Source organism: Ambystoma mexicanum, chromosome 4q, assembly GCF_040938575.1.
Source record: "Ambystoma mexicanum isolate Mex_15411 chromosome 4q, UKY_AmexF1_1, whole genome shotgun sequence".
NCBI classification, from domain to species: domain Eukaryota; kingdom Metazoa; phylum Chordata; class Amphibia; order Caudata; family Ambystomatidae; genus Ambystoma; species Ambystoma mexicanum.
In genome coordinates, this window is record NC_090928.1 from 579,485,365 (window position 1) to 579,506,794 (window position 21,430).

Below are 21,430 nucleotides of genomic sequence, written 5' to 3' on the forward strand. Positions count from 1 at the left end.
ATTGGGTGCTGCTAAAGAACTTTGAAAGAAAGTCATCATTAGCACTCAGGTGGCGCGGGCCCTATCAAGTACTTTTGGCGACGCAGACGACAATACGGGTGGATGGAAGGAAGTCGTGGATCCATGCCACCCATGCCAAGAAGATTCCAACTGCACTGAAAGACTTGCCTGACACTGATGACCGGAAAGAGACAGCGGTCCCAGAAACGAAAGAAACTGTTGCCAGTAAGCAGCCACCTAATCTGCCAAAACGAGAAGTGAAACTCGAAACAAAGCCTGAGACGATTGCCAACGAGGGGGAAGGGCAAAGAGTGCCCCAACGTTGCCCAGCAGAATCGACATCACTGCTGACCGACGCGAAATCTGCCTTGCAAATACCAGCAGAAACAAATTGTGTACCCCTTTGGCGCCCACCAGCACTTGCCAACGCGCCAAAAAACGGATCTGCATCATTGGCGCGGCGCACACCAGCACCTGCAGTAGCGCCACAGGCTGACTTTGAGCCTGAATCTGGAAGTGCACTGGCACTGTTCACGGATCATACGATACCAGGAGCAAGGCGATACAACCTGCGGCCTCGGAAGATAAAGTGATCCGCAGTTCTTTTTGGTGTTTATGTCAACCTCTGGTTCAGCTCATGGATGGAGAAAGAACCAGAGGTGTAGAGGAGAGAAGCTTGAGAATTGTGCAAGTCGGACAATTCAAGACTCGCGGCTCCTCGGTGCGATCATAAAAAGTACATGTGTCCGGAACCAGAGCGGACAAGCTGGGCGCACATGGTACTAGGGCAAGTGAGATAACTGATTAATAGTACATGTGTCCGGAACCAGAGCGGTCAAGCTGGGCGCACATGATACTAAGGGGATAAGATAACTGATCAAAGGTCCGCTGAGCAGTATAAGAAAGGTCAAGTGATCTCGCCTAAAAAAATGAATAATCGAACCCAGGCTAAAAAGGACAGGCAGAACTGAAGTGTGACAATTCCATTGAACTTATTAACATCAGAGCAAACGCGACGAAGAGAGATATCCACAACGAACTGTGATAAGAAAGAAGAAAGATGACGAGAAACATGCCGGGATCGGTTCCAGCCTCCTCCTGCACCACCACCGCTGAGAATGAGTCAATTATAAAGACTGTAAGCTTAAGAAAAACGCATGGTAAAACAAATTGTATGCTGGTACTGACAATAATAATGTGCTTTATGAGTGTGGTAGCACCAATATCGACAGCCCTAATATTATGGTGGGTAGAAACAATACACCCATTAGAAATGTTTTTACCAATAATTAATATATCCACTACTGAAGGCCCGGTTCAGGTGATCACTTATACCCTGCCCCCAATGGAAGAAAAACACAGGGAAGGTTTTGAAAATAACACTTTACTGTTGATCATGAACATGACAAATGCAATCCTGAAGAAAACAAATTGCTGGGTATGTGCCTATTTACCACAACATGCTGTGAAAGGAATAGGGTGGCATGTGCAGCCATTACCATTAAGTTCTGCATGTAGTGCATCTTTAGGTGCAATGTTCTATGGAAAATGGAATGAGAGTAATACGGGTCAATTAGACAGAACCAACATGAATGAGTTTGAGGAGATAACAATGAAGCCTGTGGGTTGTTCCATTTTCCATAAAGCACAAGTAATAGCCCCAGAGCCCACAAGGAAAAGTACACGAAAGATAACACGACAAAATAGACGAGATAGATTGCCCCCACCAGATAAAACATCTGTAATGACGTTTCGTGTAAGAACAGATGAGGGCAAAGATGCAATTCCCCCATTTTACACAGTGAATTATAGCCCAAGAACTGTCCGTTTTTGTCTAAAAAAGAAAGGCTCTTTTTCAGTCGTAACATATGCTGCTTGTATGAATACAGTGGTATTAAAATGGGAAATAGAACCAGTATACGTAGGTGATCCAGTTTATTTTATATGTGGAGAGAAAGCATACCCTTGGTTGCCCAGAAACTGGTGAGGTACTTGTTACCTAGGGCTCCTGTTCCCTGAGTATTCCTTTTAGAAACAGCAGCCATGGTCAGATTATCCAGAACTAGAGTCAAAAGGACTGACAAGGGTGTTTTAATAGCAACTGATGTAGCAAAATCATTTATTCCATTCTTAGGGCAGATAGTGAACTCCTATAATATAAGGCAATTGTCCAGAATCCTAAAAAATACAATAAACACAACAACAGATATATTATTTAACATGACGTTGGAAGAAAGAGGAATCAGGTTAATGACGCTGCAAAATAGAATGGCTCTCGATGTGATCCTGGTTGATCGTGGGGGAATTTGCAAAATAGTGGGATCAGCATGTTGCGTTTATGTCGATCTTTGAAGCAATAAAAAAAAATGCACGACCTAAGCTCTGAACTCCCTACTGGAGAAGGGAGCTGGGGAATAGGATCTTGGTTTTGGGGAATACTACGTTCTTGGGGATGGAAGTTGATCTCAATATTAGTAGTGGTGTTTGGAATATTCCTAACGTGCTGTTGTTGTATACATTGTCTACCCATAGTTTGCGTTGAGGTAACTGAGGGATGTACGGAAGGATGTATGCATATGATGACAAAGAAAAAAACAACCTCATGGTCAAACTGACCCAGTCCCAAATGAGATGAGAGCAGTAAAAGAGTTGATGGCAATAGATATTGATGAAGACGATGATGTTTACGATAGCATGCAAGATTCAGACTTAAGTACTTCAGACTCATCATCACTAGAGGAGGTTTCAATAAATAGATGAGACGTTTGGCATACGGCCAAAGGAGGGTTTGTAGTCTAGAAAAATGGATACCTCTACTTTGTGACCGCAAATGTATTTTGGTGGCCGTGGGCCAACCGTCTCATGCACGATATGACAGAATATAGGTTTTCAAGTTTGCCAATGAACGACCATTTTGATGTAACAAGAATCGCCATTTTGTTTTCTAACCATTGCTCATTGCTTTCTGTTCCTATTGCTTCGCAGTATATTTTCCGCTTACACTGCTTGACTGAAAAACATTGTTGTCTGTATGTGATAAGGACAAGGACGCAGGGCCGAGAGGATAACAAGAGTTTGTTGAAACACAAACGTAGGCAGCGCCACGAAGAATGCCCGGCTCCCTCCCGAATGTAGCCTTGAAGCAGAGCTGCAGGGCATTTAATCATTTCGCAGCTGCCAGCCAGCTTCGTTATATGGTAGAATATGTTAGAATAATACAGCTAAAGGCTTGAATTATGCTTTTCTTACGGCCCCCCTTTGCTGAGCTCGCTAGAGCGTGTCGGCTCCAAGGACGCAAATAGCACCTAATAGATAACAAGGTCCGGAATGCAACTCCCCCCCCGTATGTAGCTCGCTTCCAAGAACAGAAGCGCTGTGTTCTATTCAACAACTGAAATATGCCTTTGCACTTGCAAATTGCAAATTGTTACTAGAATAGATGTTTGAAGGTGTCATAGTAGTCGGAGATGTCCATTATCACACCAAGTTCAAAGGAACCCAATAAAGGGGGGTGTTAAACATGTCATAGCTGATTGTTTGATATGCATTTTGTATATATGTAACTGATGTATGTAATTCACTCTCTTGCGTCCCTCGAGGTCTAGAGATACACATCGCGGGGCGTGAGACTGAGTTGGCCAACTGAGACTTTTGCTTTACAATAAACCCTAGCTTTGGGAATACAACCTCGTGTCTGGCGTATCTATCGTGTGTGGTGACTCGCCTTGTTTCCATAGACGTCAGGGTCCCCTAGGGGCCCGTTTCAGGTTCAATCACCCCAAGATCTAACATTTTGTTGACCTCTGTCTTAATGTAAGACTGTACTTTGTCTGACATTCTGTATCCTCTACTTTTGGTAGGTACGCTGTCTCCTGTGTCTATGTTATGTTTGCATCAAGGTGTCAAACCAGGGGACTGCGAAAACAGGGGGGACAATTGCCTAAACAAACTTTTCACCTCAGCCTGCTGATCAGAAGTCAGGTGAGGGGCCACTCAGACACCCTCAAAGAAGCTATCTGAAGGGCCGCTTTGGAACAGGTCGGGGAGAGGTTCAGACTCCTCTTCCTCAACATCTGAAGCCAGTAGCAATGCTGCGATTTCGACTCTTGGGACGAAAGCCTTCAACCTATTTACATGGAACACTTTTGGAGCCTGTCCAGGCCTTCCAAGGTCCACTAAATAGTTGACCTCACCCAGGGGCTCCACCACTGTGGAAGGGCCTGACCATTTATCCTGTAAAGCCCTAGGCCTTATGGGATTCATGATCAGGACTTGCTGACCAGGTGTGAAGTTGATGAGGGAAGCTTTCTGGTCATACCAATGTTTCCCCAGGGCTTGTCCTGCCTTCAACTTGTCACTAGCCAGACCCATCAGGAGTACCATCCGTTTTCTGAGCCCTAACACATAGTCTACTACGTTGGTAGTAATAGGAGAGTGGGCATCTCCCATCCCTCCTTGACTATGGCTAAGGGTCCCTGCACAGGGTGACCAAACAGAAGTTCGAAGGGGCTGAAGCCAACACCCTCCTGTGGTACCTCTAGATAGGCAAACAGTAAGCATGGTAAAAGAAGATTCCATTTTCTTCTTTGAGGTTCTTCCAGAGCCCCAATCATACTCTTTAACATTCTGTTGAACCGTTCCACCAGACCATTGGTCTGGGGGTGGTATGCGGACGAGAACTTGTAGGTGACCCCACATTCTTTCCACATAGCCTGCATATACTTTGACATAAAGTTGCTGCCTCTGTCAGACACAACGTCTTTAGGGAAGCCAACCCTAGTAAAGATGCCAAGTAAAGCTTTTGCAACTGACTTGGCAGTTACAGTTTTTAATGGGATGGCCTCAGGATACCTGATAGCATGGTCGACCACCACCAGGATAAACCTATTGCCTGAGGATGTTTGCGGGTCAAGGGGACCAACAATGTCGATCCCTACCCTTTCGAATGGTATTCCCACAACTGGGAGTGGTACCAATGGAGCTTGGATTGTTGAGCCACTCTTACCAGATAACTGGCAGGAGGCACAACTCCTGCAATGACTTTCTACTTGCACCCCCATCTTGGGCCAGTAGAAGTGCATGGATAACCTTTACTTGGTCCTCTTAATACCAAGGTGACCAGCAAGGGGCACTTCATGTGCCAGCTGCAGGAGGAAGCGTCTTACAGCAAGGGGAACCACCAACCTCCTATGGTCTCCTTCTGTAGACTCTGTGGGCTCACTATACAGGAGTCCACATTCCCAATAAATCCGATGCTTCCCAGGAGGTTCACCCTCAAGCTGGGAGCAGGCCTGTCTCCTTAGGCCTTCCAGAGATGGGCACTCACGTTGGCCTTTACTGAATTCTTCCCTGTCAGGACCACCTTCTACTAACAAGTCGTTTAGTTACGGATGGTCATTGGGGTCAAATACTTCAGGTATCGCCGCCTCCTTGTCAGGTCCGGGCGATTGACCAACTTCCTCCACCGCAGTGGTAGATGAGTTTGGGGGAATATTTTCTTTCCCTCATTTTGGTTTTCTAACTCCTTTAGCCTTGGGTTTCCCCTTTGGCTGTGGCAGCTCACTGATCTTGGTCAGTGCTGCCCTTGCTTGAGACCTTGTGCAGGGTCTGTCGGCAGTATCTCCCACGAGCCCTAACGCTCGGAGATCGTTGCCCAATAAGACCTTTCCTGGGACGCTTCTCTGAATGCTCACTGGAATCCTGACTGCTGTACCATTGATAGTAAGATTTACAGGTATTACTGGGAACATGAGAGGTGGGCCGTCAGCCAACTTAGTGGGCATCAGAGTAGCTCTGGCAACTTCCTCTGAGTCTACCAAGGTAGAATCCACTACAGTTCGACTGCACCCACTATCCCTAAGAGCTGGAGTATCTACTCCATTGATCAGCACACTGTCTTTAAAGTAGTGCTTGGTGTTATCTGGAATCCTAGCATAAGCCTCTGCAACTTTAGGCTCCGAGGAACCCAGGGAAACTAAAACTACCTCAGCTTCTATCCCGCTGGGGAAGGAGTCTGAGGAGAAGGATGCTCCGGTAATCTCTTCTTCCTCGTAGGAGGAGAAGGCCAGATTAGCAGAGTGGACCCCCAAGGTTTTGACCTTACATCTGGGATCCCCCTTCACGTGGTCAGTTGCTTCACAAGCAAAACAAGATCCATTGGGTCTGTTTACATAGGGAGGCTTATTATAACCAGAGTTCTGTTTCGGAGGCTGACCTCCAGTACCATGTGAGTTCTCTTGTGTCTTACCCGTATTTTTCTTTTTGTGGCCCTTTTGAGAAGAAGATTTATCAGTTTCTCCACCCTCCTTATCTTTGGACTTTTTCCCTTCCTCCTGCTTACCAGGCTGAGTCTTGTCCTTATGGGACACCCACAAATCTGCTGCAATGGCATGCTTCTTTGGATCTATCTCCTTAGAATCTGCCAAATGCTGCTTAAGCTCAGGGGAAGAAGATGCAAAAATATGTTCCAGCATGACAAGACTTATCATACCTTCAAAGGTAGAAACCTTATAACCTTCGACCCAGCCAGTCAAGTTTTTTAAGGATTCGGTTACATAAGAAACCCAAGTACCACCTTCTTTTTTCTTATACTCTCGGAATCATTTTAAATATTGGGCAGGAGTCTTTCCAAACTTTAAAATGAGAGTTTGCTTCAACATTGCAAAATCTGCTCGCTCAGCCTTTGACATTTCCATAATGGCACTGCAGCCAGCATGGGGCAGTCTGCTGAGTAACCAGGCAATTTTATCAGCATTGTCAACTTGTTGAACTTCACATGCATACTCAAATGTATTCAGCCAGTCCATAATGTCATTCTTTTCCTCATACACACTGAGCAGATCTTTTGGAAACCGTGGATGAGAGGAGGCCCCAGACCCATGTCCAGGACCCTTGTATCCATTGGCAACTTGAAGCTTGGCCAGTTCCATCTGGTGATCCCTGTCTTTCTGTTTTTCTGCCTGTTCGATCTTTAGCTTAGCCCTATTGAACTCAAGCTCTTCCTGGATTTTGGCCATATTGAACTCAATCTCCTTCTGCCTAAACAGCAGCTCTTGCTTCTTGAATTCAAGTATGGCTTCCCCATCAGCACTGGCAAAGGAAACATTGGACATTTCATCCTCCCTGTCCTCATGGTCGCGGTGGACCAGTGCAGCGGCAGAACTGTCAGTTCTACCAGTGAGAGCAGCCTCACCTCCTTCTGCACTGTCCTCGGAAGCTATAGCGCCAAGCTGAGCTTATTGCCACGCCATGATTCTTTGGATCATTTCCATTTTTGTGCCTTGCGAGGAGACACCTCTTTCAGCACACATATTTTTCAATGTTTCGGATTTAGAAACATTTAAAGTTAACAAGGTACCGGTTTCCATACTGTTTTGATAGGACTATAGCCTTTAAAGAGTTATAATACGACAATTCACTACGTGTCCTGTTGGGAATAACTTGAAATGCCTTTGCTAGTGCGCAACACTGGATACCTTCAGTCGTATCCCACCGCTGTACACCAAGTTGTTAAGATGGATTTCTGAACTCTGTCCTGGAGGGGCAGAGGTTCAGAAGGCCAGCCTAGTTTCTTGGAACAGGGTAACCTCTGGACAAGCCAGACCAATCAGGGTAGCGATGGTGGCAGTCAAGACTAGGTATCAAGAGGGGTGAGGGTGACAAACATGCAAATTCAGCTAAATTAATATTTCTTCTCTACACCTACCAGAGTAATTTTTAATACACCCTGGTAGGCCCCTTGTTGTAGGAACAATTGGTATCCTGCAAGGATTGTTTTATTTCATTAAGTGCTCCTTAACAATCTATTTTGTGATGTGATTAACATGTTGCTCTTTTGTACTCTATGTATTTATGATGAATGTTATGTTTTATGTCTTTCTTCACCTGCTTCAATTGCTTTATTTAATTTTTGTTAAAAAAATTCTGAAAAATTCCGAACATTTAAAAAATTGTGCTTTCAACAATAAATGTATTGTCAGCATTTTCTAGACTTCTTCTTTGGTTTAACCCTTAGTGATTTGCTCTGCAAGCACTAGCCTCGAATTGTCATGGAGATTTGATTTGAATATTTGACAGAATTCAGGACTGTCCACAGTGTGAGTACCTCTTTGTCGGTTTTGTTTAAAGAGTGCATCCTGCCCCCACTCACGCTCACACACAGGGGCACCCCTATTGTTTGTTACATGAAAGCCCGCAATGAGCACACAAAGCAAGGACGCATACAAATTACTCCAGACAGGCGTTATATTAAAAATATAGACACATTTATTACAAGGCCTTTGTAACATCGACCATAGTAAATAATCACGGTAAAACTCCATTAAACCAACACATCACAAGCAATACAATAAATATACAAGACCAAGGGGTCTAAGGAATTAGAAGCACGAAATATGCAGACCACCGAGATGTGGAGGAAAACAGGCAGTGCAAGTAATCGTTAGACCCAGTTCGACATCAGAGGCCACCTAACTAGAAGGAAGTCTGAGCCCTACGAAGAGTGGAGCCTTTTGCTCAAAAGTACCTGCACACGTGGGTGCCAACGGGCAAAGGGGAGTCTCTTCAGGGAAATCAGGAAGTTCAGAGAGGTGAACAAAACGATGATGAACAGTTCCACGCTACTGAAGCGCGGCCTCCACTTGTGGGCAGAAGCAGGGCGCGAGTGCGGAAAAGGGTTGCTGTTTACAACAGCGATAGAAAGCCGCAGGCTTCTGCGGTAGGGCGACCAGTTAGGGTATTGACTACTCACCGGTCCCCGATGCAGGCAGACCCAGGCTTCTCCGGTTCCGTTTCGGTACTGGCAAGTTCAGATGCGATCAGCAGGATGTCTCGACGCCGTGTAGATTCCGCCACAGCAGGAGTCAGGGTCGAGGGTCTCCCAAAATGCAGCGAACACGCACAGATTGTTACCACAGCAGGGCAACTCGGCAACCGCGTGTATTCCGGTCCCAAAGCACACGTCTCACTTCAGACCTGTTAACGCCAAGTGTACGAACCGTGTGAGAGTGCCGAGGACACGGGATTAGCAGTAAGCCAGACGGCGGTGACAGAGCAAGGTTCCTGTGTAGGCTGGTCAGTCCACTGGATGGCCCAGGGACGCTTCCGAAGGCTTACGTACAGGATTTGGTGAAGATGCCGAGAATAGTTGTTCCCACTATTCTAAAGGGTCGAAGCGCCTTTGCAGACCTTCTTGTTCGATCAGAGGCCGAGTGGTCTCGGAGGACGACCGCAGTGCAGGGTGCCAAACCTTCAGCGGGTCACCAGCGATTCCTCGACTCAGCTTCTTAGTTGCAGGATACTTGGCTCCTTATCCTTTGTTCGTGAGAACTCAGGAGATCGACATGGTAGTGGGGTTTTCAGCCTCTTTAGCCAGAGTTCCCTTCGCGCCAAAACGGAGAGGATCCAATGGGAGATCCGCTCACAAACACTCACACCATACGTGGACCTATCACAGACCATGGTGGTCCCAGGCATTCAGGACACTCTAGACTCTCTGGCACCCAGGATGTGTATTGGGAACAGACATCCCAGCCCACATCCTGGAGGCACACACAAGGCATGCAGAAGCCCGCAAAAGCATTGTGTTTCGCGGGAAAGTGCATGACCAAATAAGGACTGCCCTGGGTCGGCTCGACCTGGGGGAAGGTGAAGGGGCAAGACGGTCAGCGGACAGGACAAAGAACCTCGTGGCATGGCCATTTTGGAGGCCAGGCCACCCATTTGGGCCAAACGTGGGAAGCGCGGTTAACATGGTAAAAAGGGGTTCAAAACACAAAGAAACGATAGCTGCCACCAGTCCCGTCCGTGACACACTTGCACATTTCATGATAAGTCCAGCGAGAGTTTCTAGGGCCATTGGAATGACTAGAGACCCAAGAGCACGGTAATGTAAGTTACGGTGCACTCTTGTTTCATGTTGCTCAAAAGCTGCAACATGAGGAAAGGACTAAGGGAAACGAAGTCTCCCGGTACTGACTGTCTTAAGGGCATGTCAGTTTCCCCGTAAGAATGGAGCGAAAGCCCAGAGGAGTGCGGCGGAAGGCTGCGCTTCTCTGGCAAAGTCTAGATCAGGGTGTAAAACAACAGCAAAAGGTTTGGGGTTTGCCACATGGAAGGAAAATTACCTACAATTATGAAATCTTTCCTAACATATGTTGTACCAATAGTTTTATTTTGGGCCCACTAGCTATGGCCTTCGGCCACTGCTTTAGCAGTTCAAATACTGCACTTTTTCTCCATGGGAAAATAAATTTGAGTAGGCTGAAAACTGCGTTTTTATGTTTTGTTAATACCATTTCTTTTTTAATAATTGTTCCCATCATTTTCAGTTTGGGGGTGCACTTGACAAACTTTTTGTTTGGAAAATGTCATCCAGATACATCCAGCAAGTAAAAACCTATTACTGTCCCTCAGCCTCTCTGATGCAAAGCATCAATGCTGATATAAAGGTTTGAAGGAGTACCCCTTTTCTTTGTTGAATATTTTAAGAACTACTGGATGGATTTACCCCAAAACAGTCAAGGAAATTAAGTCAAGGCTGTGTGGCCAAGTTGTTTCTTGTTTGGTCCAACTCTGCAGAGCGGTGTACTAGCTATGGCTGTTCAAATACTGCACTTTTCCTTTACTAAAATATATTGGAGTAGGGCTGAACACTGCATTTTTATGTTTTCTTAATACATTTTTTATTTTTTAGCGAATTGTTCTCAAAATATAATTTAAATCCATCTAGCAAGTCAAAGGTTATTAGCCTCTCTCAGCCTCTCTGCTGCAAATCACTAAGGCAGATATAAAGATTCAAAGGGGCAGGGCATACCCCCTTCTCTGCAGAATATTTTAAAAACTTCTGGATGGATTTACCCCAAACCTGTCAAGGAAATTAAGTCACTACTTTTGACCATATATTTAGCAAAGTGATGCGTGTTGTAAAAGCTTTACAGACCTCTCCCTCAGGGTGTAACAGCTATTATGGACCTGCAAACATTGTTAAACAACCCTGCCGCACTCAGATCTTTAACTCAGTCTTCTGGGCCCATAACTCTTGGTACGGCCCTCGAGCTTGGTCTATAAACCTTAAATAGAACCCTTGGAATGTTAAATAATTGTTCTCATTGAACAATCGGTGGGCTATAGGAACACGCACAGTTTGTAAAGTTGTTGTTTTAGCCGACAGATTGTTCAGATTGTTCAGATACGTTCCAAGGTTACCAGAAGCGTGGGCATACCCATTTCCAATTCCTTGTGATCGGCTATGCTGATTTACATATGATGTATGCCTAGGTGTTTCAGGAAATTAGTGCAGGATTATTAATTACACATAGTTCATACTTTTATGATCAAAGCGGTATATAATACCTTTATAAATGCCATCATATGGCTTTGCTGGGCTTTATGGGCCCATAAACCTTAATGTGCTCGGGATTTTAACTTTGTCTTCCAGTCTATAACTCCCGGTACGGCCCCAGGCTGAGCCTATAAAGCTTAAATATGACCTGGATACTTAAAAAGTGTGCTTTTCTTTCAAAAGTGGTCTCTGGCATTAACCTTGCAGAAGTATAATTAATGCATTGCACAAGTTCCGAACGTTCACATTTTGAATCACCATAGGAGAAACTCAATTCAACAGGAATGAGTACCAAATGATGTCTCTGTAAGATTCTTATAGGATGTCGTCTTATTTTGCAACTAAACACATTTCTAAACAGAGGTTATATCTCACTCCTTAGAGCAGACAACCTCCATGACCATAATCACATCTGCGGGCTGCTATTCCTGATTTGTATCATTCCTCTGCTCGGCTTGTTAAAAGGTAATGGGAATCCTGGTGGATCCAGGCTTTCCGTGCCTTTTACTACCCTGGCTGGGAAATAATTGGTAATGGCGGCCACCAGGTCGAACATGGCATTCATCATTACATTGAATCCCTATGGATTGTGCCTGCTTTTTCAAGATTCAGGTCTCCACCCTCATGAAAAGCAGATGTGGGTGGAGACGCTGTTGGTTTCTCCTCATGGATCAGGTAAATATGTCAGATGTATGTCCCTATCCGTGCCTTGACCTTTCAGGGGACACCTGGTGAAAATGACACGGATAAGAGAAAACAGACGTAGAACTTGTCTCCCTTTGCTTTTGTCAATGGCTGCCATTTTCAATATCCATCAAAATGAGGCTGATAGGCTTCTTAACACAAAGTATTTACCACTTAGAAAGAGGAGATGGGGGTTTTAGGTGTACAAGCACACGACATGTTCTGACATTCACACTGGTGAAAATCCGCTTGTTGGCTCAGCTTGTGCATTAATCTTTTATCCGTGACATGTATCCTGTCCTGCGTTAAGTGAATTTTTGTGCTTGATGTCAGTACTGTTGCTCCCTGAACCAACCTCAGAGATAGCTCAGCTAGTTCAGTACATATCTCTGGTTGCCACTTTGTATGCTTTGAATGATCTATTAACATGGCTGCATTTCTCAAATCCTCCTGGAAATCACGTATGTCTGTATTATTAATGTACAGTAGGTGTGTATCGGTTTGTTTCACCCTTTACCTTATCATGTTTAGTTTTGGCTATTAGTTCTCACTGTAAGTGCTGCAAATAAGTGGAAATTATTGTCATGGGAAATGGCGATGGGAGGGAAATGGGATGGTAATCAGGCCACACAGCCTGTCTGTGTTGTTTTGATTATTTGTCCACCCATTGATCCCACATAGATATGATTGTCACTAGGGCCATTCCCACTCACGTCCTGTCCCTCCCCACCCAAAACAAATCCTCACTGGGATTTCGTTTGACTTTAGCTCTGTGCTTCCTGAGCCGCCTTCTGAGAGGTAATGGCGTACTTGCATCGGTAAACCAGCTCCTTGTGTAATAGAACTGTCTTAACCAAGTGTGCCTCCAGCCACTTGATTTATGAGCAGTACTTGTGCGCTTGAATTTTTTCCTTACATTGAATTTGTGTTAAAAAACAAGCATTGTCAAAGTCAACTGATATGGCTCTTGTATAGCAGTGTTATATAATGCCCATGTACTAACACCATTTGCCTGCTGTTCCCATCTTTAAGGCCATGTTTTAAGGTTATTGCAGTGTCTGGAAAACACCTCCTGCTTACACAAAACCCAAAACTTTTGACTTTGACAATGCTGGTTGGGAACTATGTTTAACCTAGCCAGGTCTGCACCGTGAATTATGACAAAAACCCTTTCCTACAAGTGTGCCCTATGGGCCTCATCACGACTTTGGCGGTAACCCTTAAATCCAGCGGTCAAGCTATTACTGCCGGATTTAAGGGTTCCCCAAATCAGGACTTCGGCGGATTTCGCCCCAGCTCTTGGCTGGGGGGAAATCCACCGAAAATTCACGCTGTTACCGCCGGCGGGAAATCCGCTGGTGGTAAGAACGCACATTTTCCCCATTGAGCTCAATGGGGAATTACATTACCGCTGAGCTCGTGATCCGGAGCTATTAGCGCTGGGGAGTTCGGCGGTAGGGCTAATACCGCCGGCGGTAATACCACCAGCGTTACCGCCAAAGTCGTGATCAGGCCCGATCCTTTAAATCTGATTTAGAGAATGCTAATTTTCTTCCCTTGAGCGGTCTGCAACCTTTGGCTCACCAGATGTGTTGGACTACAACTCCCATCATTCCTAACCAGCATAGTGAATAGCCAGATATCATTGGAATTGAAGGTTGCAGACCCCCTAAATGAAAAAGACACTACATTGCAAGTGACATTCCTTTGATCTCAGCAGATGAAGAGGAATGGCAGAATTCAGAAGAAGACGTTCCGCACGTGCCTTTCTCCTGCGAGCGCTACCCCGAGGAGGAAATGGTTCGAAGGTCACGGGAGTTCAACGAGCTGCTCAGTAAAAGAAGATCCGTCCGGTTTATTAGCAGCGAACCTGTCCCAAGGGAGGTAATTGACAACGTCATCAGGACAGCAGGTAATGCTCTGCAGTGTGTGTTTATTGTAAAATGCAAGCCATTTTTCAAAAATACCTTTTTTTTTTACGATGCGCTCTTGCTTGACCATTTCAGGCAAAACAAGAACACGGAACGTAAGCTTATGTTTAAAATCCTCGAACCGAAACACATTCTTTTTTGCTGTGAAGTTAGAGCCAAGAAAATGAAACTTCTGGAAATACCTTCGGTCACTCGACAGCCAGAGTAAGACTACAATGTCAGCAAGGACCGAAAGGCCATACATAACACGTGCTAAAGAGGGGCGGGGGGCAGAGGGCAACAGAAAGAAGCACAGTCCATGAACTCACTTCAGTCGACTTTCATGTCACTGAAGAGCTGTCTCATGTACTTTGAGAAAATGATCAAATAAATTGAAATACATATGCCTACCTTTACAATATCATTTCACAGATGGGTGGCATTGGTCTGTTGTAGCGGGGCAGCTTTGTGTCCTGAATGCAGGCACCATCATCAGAGGCCTGTGTTTCTTGCTTTAATGGGTCCTGAGGTGGGTGAGGCGGGTTAGGCCAGATTATATCTACAATACCATTAATTGGCCCTAAACCTCTATTGTTGTTAAAACATCATCTTTGTTCACCTGTAAGAGAAAGGACTGATTTGCCATTTTGTGTGTGATTGGGGCATCAGTTTTCTGGCTTAAGTTTGTGTCTGTGTAAATTGGTCAAAAATACAGGTCCTTAGCACTTACAGGGAAATTAACACCCTTATTGCATTATAATTGTAGTGACATCCTTAGTCCTCTTCAAAATGCCTACCTCCCACTACACCATTCCTTCTAATGCTCTGATTACTTACCAATAATCTTCATTACTCATAGTCCTGCTCTTCCTCGGCACAGTACTTACTTGTGCGTCTTTTGCCTCCATGACAGGAACCCCTTATCTCTGTTTACTCTTTTTCCTGCCCCTCCCCTATCCCAAGGAGCATAACACATCACGTGTCCCAGCGGGCAGCAGTTTCTTCCAATGTACTCCAGACTGCCAAGACCCATTCCAGCCCTCAACAGGTGGTAAGTACTGTGATGAGGAAGAGCATGACTAGGAGTACTGAAGATTACCAGTAAGTAATTAGAGCATTAGCTCCACGTCCCTCTTCCTCGTCCATTGCTTACTTATGAGGTATACCAAAGCCCCAAGGAATGGGACGAGAAATCAGACACCAGACAGAAGTAATGCAGATCGCACCCCCCCTTTTATTGCAAAACCACGAGTGCAAATTCAAGCAGAAGTGTCCCATGAATATGTTGGTCAGCCCATGTGGAATCTCGACAAATGTCCTGCATGGCAACCACTGGAGCTACTGCCCAGAAAGCCGTCATACCACTAGTATACCGGCCCTGCACCCTGAGGGAAGAGGCTTGCCGGACTCCTCTTAGGACAACTTGAGTACCTCACTGATCTACCAACTGATAGTAGGGACAGCAGGCTTCATACCCGGATGGGGAACCCCAAATGTAACAAACGGACTGACGGTCCGCTGAGTGGCCACAGTCCTTTCCAAATACATCAGAAGAGCCCTACGGACATCCAGAGTGTGCCATCAAGCCTTCTCTGGAGAACAGAAATAAGGAAAGAACAAAGGCAAAACCACTTCCTGTGCTAAATGAAAATTCAAAACACCGTAGGCCGCAAAGTCGGATCACAAAGTAAATACAATGCCTCTGGATCACCTTCTAAGTAGGGAGTCCTGCCTAAAAGTGCCCCAATCTTACCCAAACACAGAGCAACGTGATAGCCACCAGGCACACAAAATTAAGCGTGACAAACTTTAGGTCGACTTCTGACAAAGACTCAAAGTGGGTGCCCTGTAAGGCCCTCAAAAACCAACGGCAAGTCCCACCGAGGCAGGCCAGACACCAAACAAGCCCTGAAATGAGAGAACCCCTTCCATAATCTGTCTACCGAGTGCTCATGCTGTGCCACCCCCTTCCAAGGCTCCCGCATGGCCCTAATCACTGCCCACTGGGACCCCAGGGTGGAGATGGCGAGCTCCAAATCAAACACTGCAAACAAGAATGGCAAAATAGCCGGAGTAGGACACTGCAGAGCCGAGACTCCCAACCATGCAAACCAAGATGTAAAATGACCCCAGTGTCGATCATACACCTTCAATGGTGCCGGCTTCCACGCCCACTGCACTTTCACTGCCAAAGAAGCAGACAGACCTAGATGCTGCAAGCTTCCCTCTCAGTCTCCAGGCCCCCAAGCGAGGCACCCTCAACCCAGAACCCCTGGACTCCAGAACCAGAGGAGACAGAGAGGTCTGTAACAGAAACACAACAGCCACAGCCAGCTCCAACACAAGCAGAAACCATAATCTCCTCGGCCAAAATGGCGCTGGGAGAATCACCTTGACTCTGGAGTCCCTGATCTTCACCACCACCTTTGGAATCAACGGGCCAGGAGGGAAGGCATAAAACACAACTGGAGGCCAGGGAATATTCTTCCCTCCCCCATGCCTCCGCACACGGAAACCAGGAGCAAAACGAGGCCACCTTGGCATTGAGGGGAGATGCAAACAGATCCAGAATCGGTGTCCCAAACCACTGACAAATCATTTGCAACACCTCCACCTTCAGTTCCTCATCCGCAGATGGAAAAACCCTATTCATGTGGTCCACCACCACATTGTCCAACCCTCTGATTTGCACCACCTTCAAAGACAACAGATTTTGTTTGGCCCACACCCCCAAGGAACAGGCAATGCCTCCAGCCCATGAACCCTGGTACCCCCCTGTTGGTTTATGTAAACCATGACAGACATGTCTGTTCTGATAACTATTGCCTTCCCCTGGAGAACCGATCCGAACACCTGGAGGGCCCTTGCCACCGCCGCTATCTCCCTCCAATTTGAGGAATGGAATGCCCCCAGACACCCCCACTTCTCCTAATGTGAAAAGTCCACCACCCTGGCTCCCCACCCCAGTTTTATGGTGTCTGTAGTAAGCGTGCATGGACAAGGCTGACACAGCAGAAACCATTGCAGTAGGTTCAGGGGCTGCAACCATCACTGGAGGTGAACCTTTAAGGCTTCCGATACTGGATGAAAGGCCTTGAAGTCCTGTGAGTCTGTCTGTGAAGGTGAGACAGCAGGGGCCAAATGTGCAGGCTGGCAAACATAACTACGAACACACAAGAGGCCAATGTCCCTGGATGTGAAAAATAAACTTCGCCAAGGCCTGCTGAAGGCCCTCCTAGGTCTGAACCAGTCTCTATAGCTTGGTTGCCCTGTCCTCTGGCAGCAGCACACCTGGCCCTGCAGAACCGAGCCCCAATAAACCAGAGATCCTGGGATGGCTGCAAGGGGGAGTTTGACCTGTTCATGTGGAAATCCACGGATTCCGGAGTCCGGCAGACAATGGCCATCTGGCTCTCCAGAGTCTCCGGGGAGGCAGCCCATACCAAACTGTCATCCAGGAATGGGAATGTCTGTATCCCCTGAGCATGAAGTCCCACCAACACTGGACACAGGACATTTGTGAAAACCTGTGGGGCCGACTTCATCCAAAAGGGAAGAGTTTGGAACTGATAGTGCCGCCTGCCCACAGCGAATCGGAGGAACCTCTGGTAGGCCGGCCAAATGGGAACATGATAGTAAGCATTTTTCAGATCCAAAGAGGCAAGCCCTTCCTGGTTCAGGGGAATCATTCTCTGCAGCGTCTCCATCTTGAACTTCTGCTCGGCCACAAAAAGGTTCAGCCGCTTCAGGTCCATGATGAGCCAGAATTTCCCTGAGGGCTTTGGCAACCAGGAAGGTGATGTAATAAAAGCTGAACCCCTGCAGCCCCACCTGAACCCACCGGATCACGTTCATGGATAGCAGATCCTGGCTGTTGCTGCGCATGGCCAGATGCTTAACCTTGTTCTGAGGTAGGGGAGTTATGACCAGCCGAGATGCAGGCGGAGGAGTCACAAATTTCAGGCGGTGCCCATGCCTGCACCACCTGGGCCGTCCAAGCGTCTGATGGCAGGGCCAACCTTTCTCTGCAGAAGAACCAGAGCTTGGCTCCCACTGGCCTGACAACAGGACTTTGGTGTTCACACAGGAGAAGACAACTTCCTGGACCTCCTGGAGGACTGTGGCTTCCCTCTATCCCAACTGTGCTTGAAACGCCAACTGGGCTTCTGCCAGAATTCTTTATCTCCAGAAGGCTGCGCCTTAACCTCAGGCTTTCAGCATGGCATGACTGCATGCTCATCAGCCTTGAAGACCCTGTGGGCTTTGTCCTACAAGTCATCCCTATACAACATTTTCCCCTTGAAGGACATCCTGATGCACATAGACCTCTGATGGGACTCTGTATGCCAGTCACGGACATGCGTGTGTCATGCCATGGAGATAGCAGCCTCCCTCCCTCCATCATAGGCCAGGTCCAACAGGAATTCGATCTGCCCCTTCAAGTCTTGCAGAATGGGAGCATAATCAGCACCATCCTCCCGGGTGTGCTCCAATGATCACACAGCCCCCAAGGTCATCTCAGCCATATAGGACGCATACGTAGCATCCTGAAAACCCAGGTGGGATGCAGAATAGAACTTTTTCAGGGATCCACTTTGCAATCTACCCCATCATGGACAACCTCCTCAGGAGAGGCAGAGGATTTGTCTACCAGGCCGGGAATGATTGTGTCCACGTAAAAGCCTCAGGCAACACCTTCTCCTCACCACAGAGTGGATACAGTTTGAACATGAGTCTGGGAACACAGGCCTTCTCTGGATCCCTTCACTCTTGCATGACTTCATCCTTCACCTCAGTCAGGAGGGAAAGACCTGCTTTCAAGGTGTGAACCATCACCCAGGCCACTAATTCCCTCTCCGGATATTTCCTCATGTGTTCAGAATCAGTCTCGGAATCTGAAGTACTGGAGGATGACGATGATGAAGAAGAAGAAGAAGAAGAAGATACGGTCCGTGCTATGCTCCTCCCCTTCACCTCCTTCTGCAAGGCTTTGCGAAACAACTGCACCAGCCTATTATCTGAAGAATACAACAAGGTACGCTGTTTCTTACTCCCGTGCCCCTTGTGATGAATCCAGTTGAGCCATTACTGATTTCCTGGCAGTGACCTCCTCCCATGTGACCAGGAGACCGCAGCTGCTAGCTGATCCTGGGGCCGGTTATATGAGGGAGGATCACAGGGGAGGAGACAACTTCCATGGAGATGCCTTGACTTCATTAGAGGAGTCATGGTGTTCCCCCCTTACCCATGAGAAGACCCTTTGACACCCTATTTCCTAATGGCCAATTGTCATTCTAGTAAGGTCTCCACCTTTCACCCAAACACCCATAACTCACACATAACACCTTTTGTTCTTGATGTGCCTTTTTGTAAAACCCGTGAGAAAAACCATCCCGGGGTTAAAAGCCCAAAGGAAATAATGGACTTCAACTCCCATAACCACTCAGGTACTGAGACGTGGAGGAGGACACAGGAGTTTCTGAAAAGTGACAGGAGCTTAAAGTACAATATGCAAACTAGCTGTTTTTCCAAACGTGTAATGAGTGGGACATTTAAAAATGGCAACCGCACTATATCAAGAGAGTACGACGTTGCCATCCACACTGGGGCTCCTGAGTGCGAGGCGCACCGAGAGAGCTGGCGAAGCAGAGAAGGCCGCAGGACAGGAAGAGAGATGCTGTGTGTGAGCAAAAAGGGCTGTGGAGATGCTGGGAGCAGTGCAGGAATTCCTGAAGGTTCGGTCACTCGACGAGGCACCAGACTTCACCCCAGGCCGAGAAGGAGAGCTGGCGTATGACCGCAGAGCCACGCCAGGTGCTGGGGGAGCATCCACAGACTCTAATCTCAAAGGCATAAGCCATAATGCAGAGGTGCAAGCAATGTCGGAGATGCTGGAAAAGACTGGTGAGAAAGCAGCTTAGGGTCCGGGCATTCCAGCAACTACGCCAACAAGTGATTGATTGGTACTAGATTGTTAATGCAGGAAATATAAAAAAGGCAACGTTTGTTTGAATGCAGTCAAGGCAAAGTCCAAATTGAACACCTAATTTGGAGCGATATGGCACGTTATTAAGAATTACAATAAATACAATGAAAAAATGAATAAATAATAAGCAGAATGTTTGATGCAGAAAATATACAAAGGCAAAGTTTGTTTTACAAAGTATAAAGACAAGATTCAATAAGAAGAATGTTTGAATGCAGACAAGACAAATTATAAAGGCAAACCCCAATCAAATACAGACGCATGAGATGCCAATGTGGGGGAGAAATTTGAACAAGTACATGTGAAAAAATATTACCACAGCTATATATACCAAGCACTACATGGTATATGCTATTGTGGTATATAAAGGAACTGTGAAACACATAGGAAGTCCTGTCAGGCAAGTATACTGAGCAGTTGAAATTGGACGATTCCTGGCAGGAGAGTATGCCAAGTGATCTGAGAATCGTAAATGGAAGTCCTGGCAGGCGAGTACACCAGGCAGCTGGAAATTGTGTAACGATTCTTGGCAGCGGAGTATACATGTTAATCTGCAAAGATATAAGAACTTTTACAGAAAAACTGTTTCAGAACATTTTGTTTGAACATAACTTTTTGGTTGGACAGTAACTGTTAGCTAAAGACACATTTTGCCATCCTGTTTAAGAATCAAGCAGAAGTGACTTTCTTCTGGATCCAAGCACTTTACCCTGGAGAACGTTTTGTTGGAGTTATTCTTACACTTTGGGTTTTGAACACTTTGTTGTACCATCAAATCAAAGACATGTCCTTGGACCTTTTGTTGTTTGTTTGTAAGTGTGAGGGTCAGGATAGGTTGTTCTTGACACACTGACGGATATTGAGTTTCTGACATCCAGACACAGAAAGATCCTTCATTTTAGTTTCTAGTTCGAGAAGTTCCTCTTCAGAATAGGGCTAGAGAGGAGTTTTTCAAGCCCATTTTTATTTAATAAAATTGCTTTACTTAAGAATACAACAACCTTGTGTCCATCTCTCTTTTCTGACCCTTCACATATGGTGACAGGGGTGGGATCAGGGACAGTTTGCCTAAACTAGGGAACCCTTAAGATTAAGAAACTCAGTAACTGGGCTTCCAATCCAACTATTGGCACTGAACACTATCATATTTGACTTGGGCAGTAGTAGGTGAGAACTGATTCAACCTGGGGACTGAGTTTTAATACCCACAGACTTAATCCTCATTCCCCCTCCTGGGACCTACATTAAACTTGCCTCTAAGTCAGGTTTAGCCTGGCGATATGGCTTAGACGTATTTGCAGGCATCATAGACCCTGACTACAGAGGAGATGTAAAGGTACTGATGTAAACTAACGGCAAAGAGGCCTATCAAATCAAGGCAGCGGAGAGAATAGACCAAGGAATTTTGGAGATTCCCTAAACCCCAAGATGTTAGGACCTCTAGTGAAACCGAAAGAGGAACCAAGGGTTTTGGGGAAGCAGATCTAGAGCCTCAAGTAACACCTGTGG

At 46.3% G+C, this 21,430-nt stretch overlaps 1 protein-coding gene across 2 annotated transcripts in view; it reads left to right on the forward strand.

The window, feature by feature from the left end:
* Window positions 1-21,430, forward strand: part of IYD (iodotyrosine deiodinase) — a 139,797-nt gene that overhangs the window by 94,159 nt on the left and 24,208 nt on the right. The window contains exon 2 of one of the 2 annotated variants that reach the window (XM_069608125.1): window positions 13,746-13,937. In XM_069608125.1, the coding sequence (XP_069464226.1) occupies window positions 13,746-13,937 (192 nt within the window). Of the gene's footprint in view, window positions 1-13,742; window positions 13,938-21,430 lie in introns of both variants that reach the window. The other variant, XM_069608124.1, reaches the window with a different exon arrangement.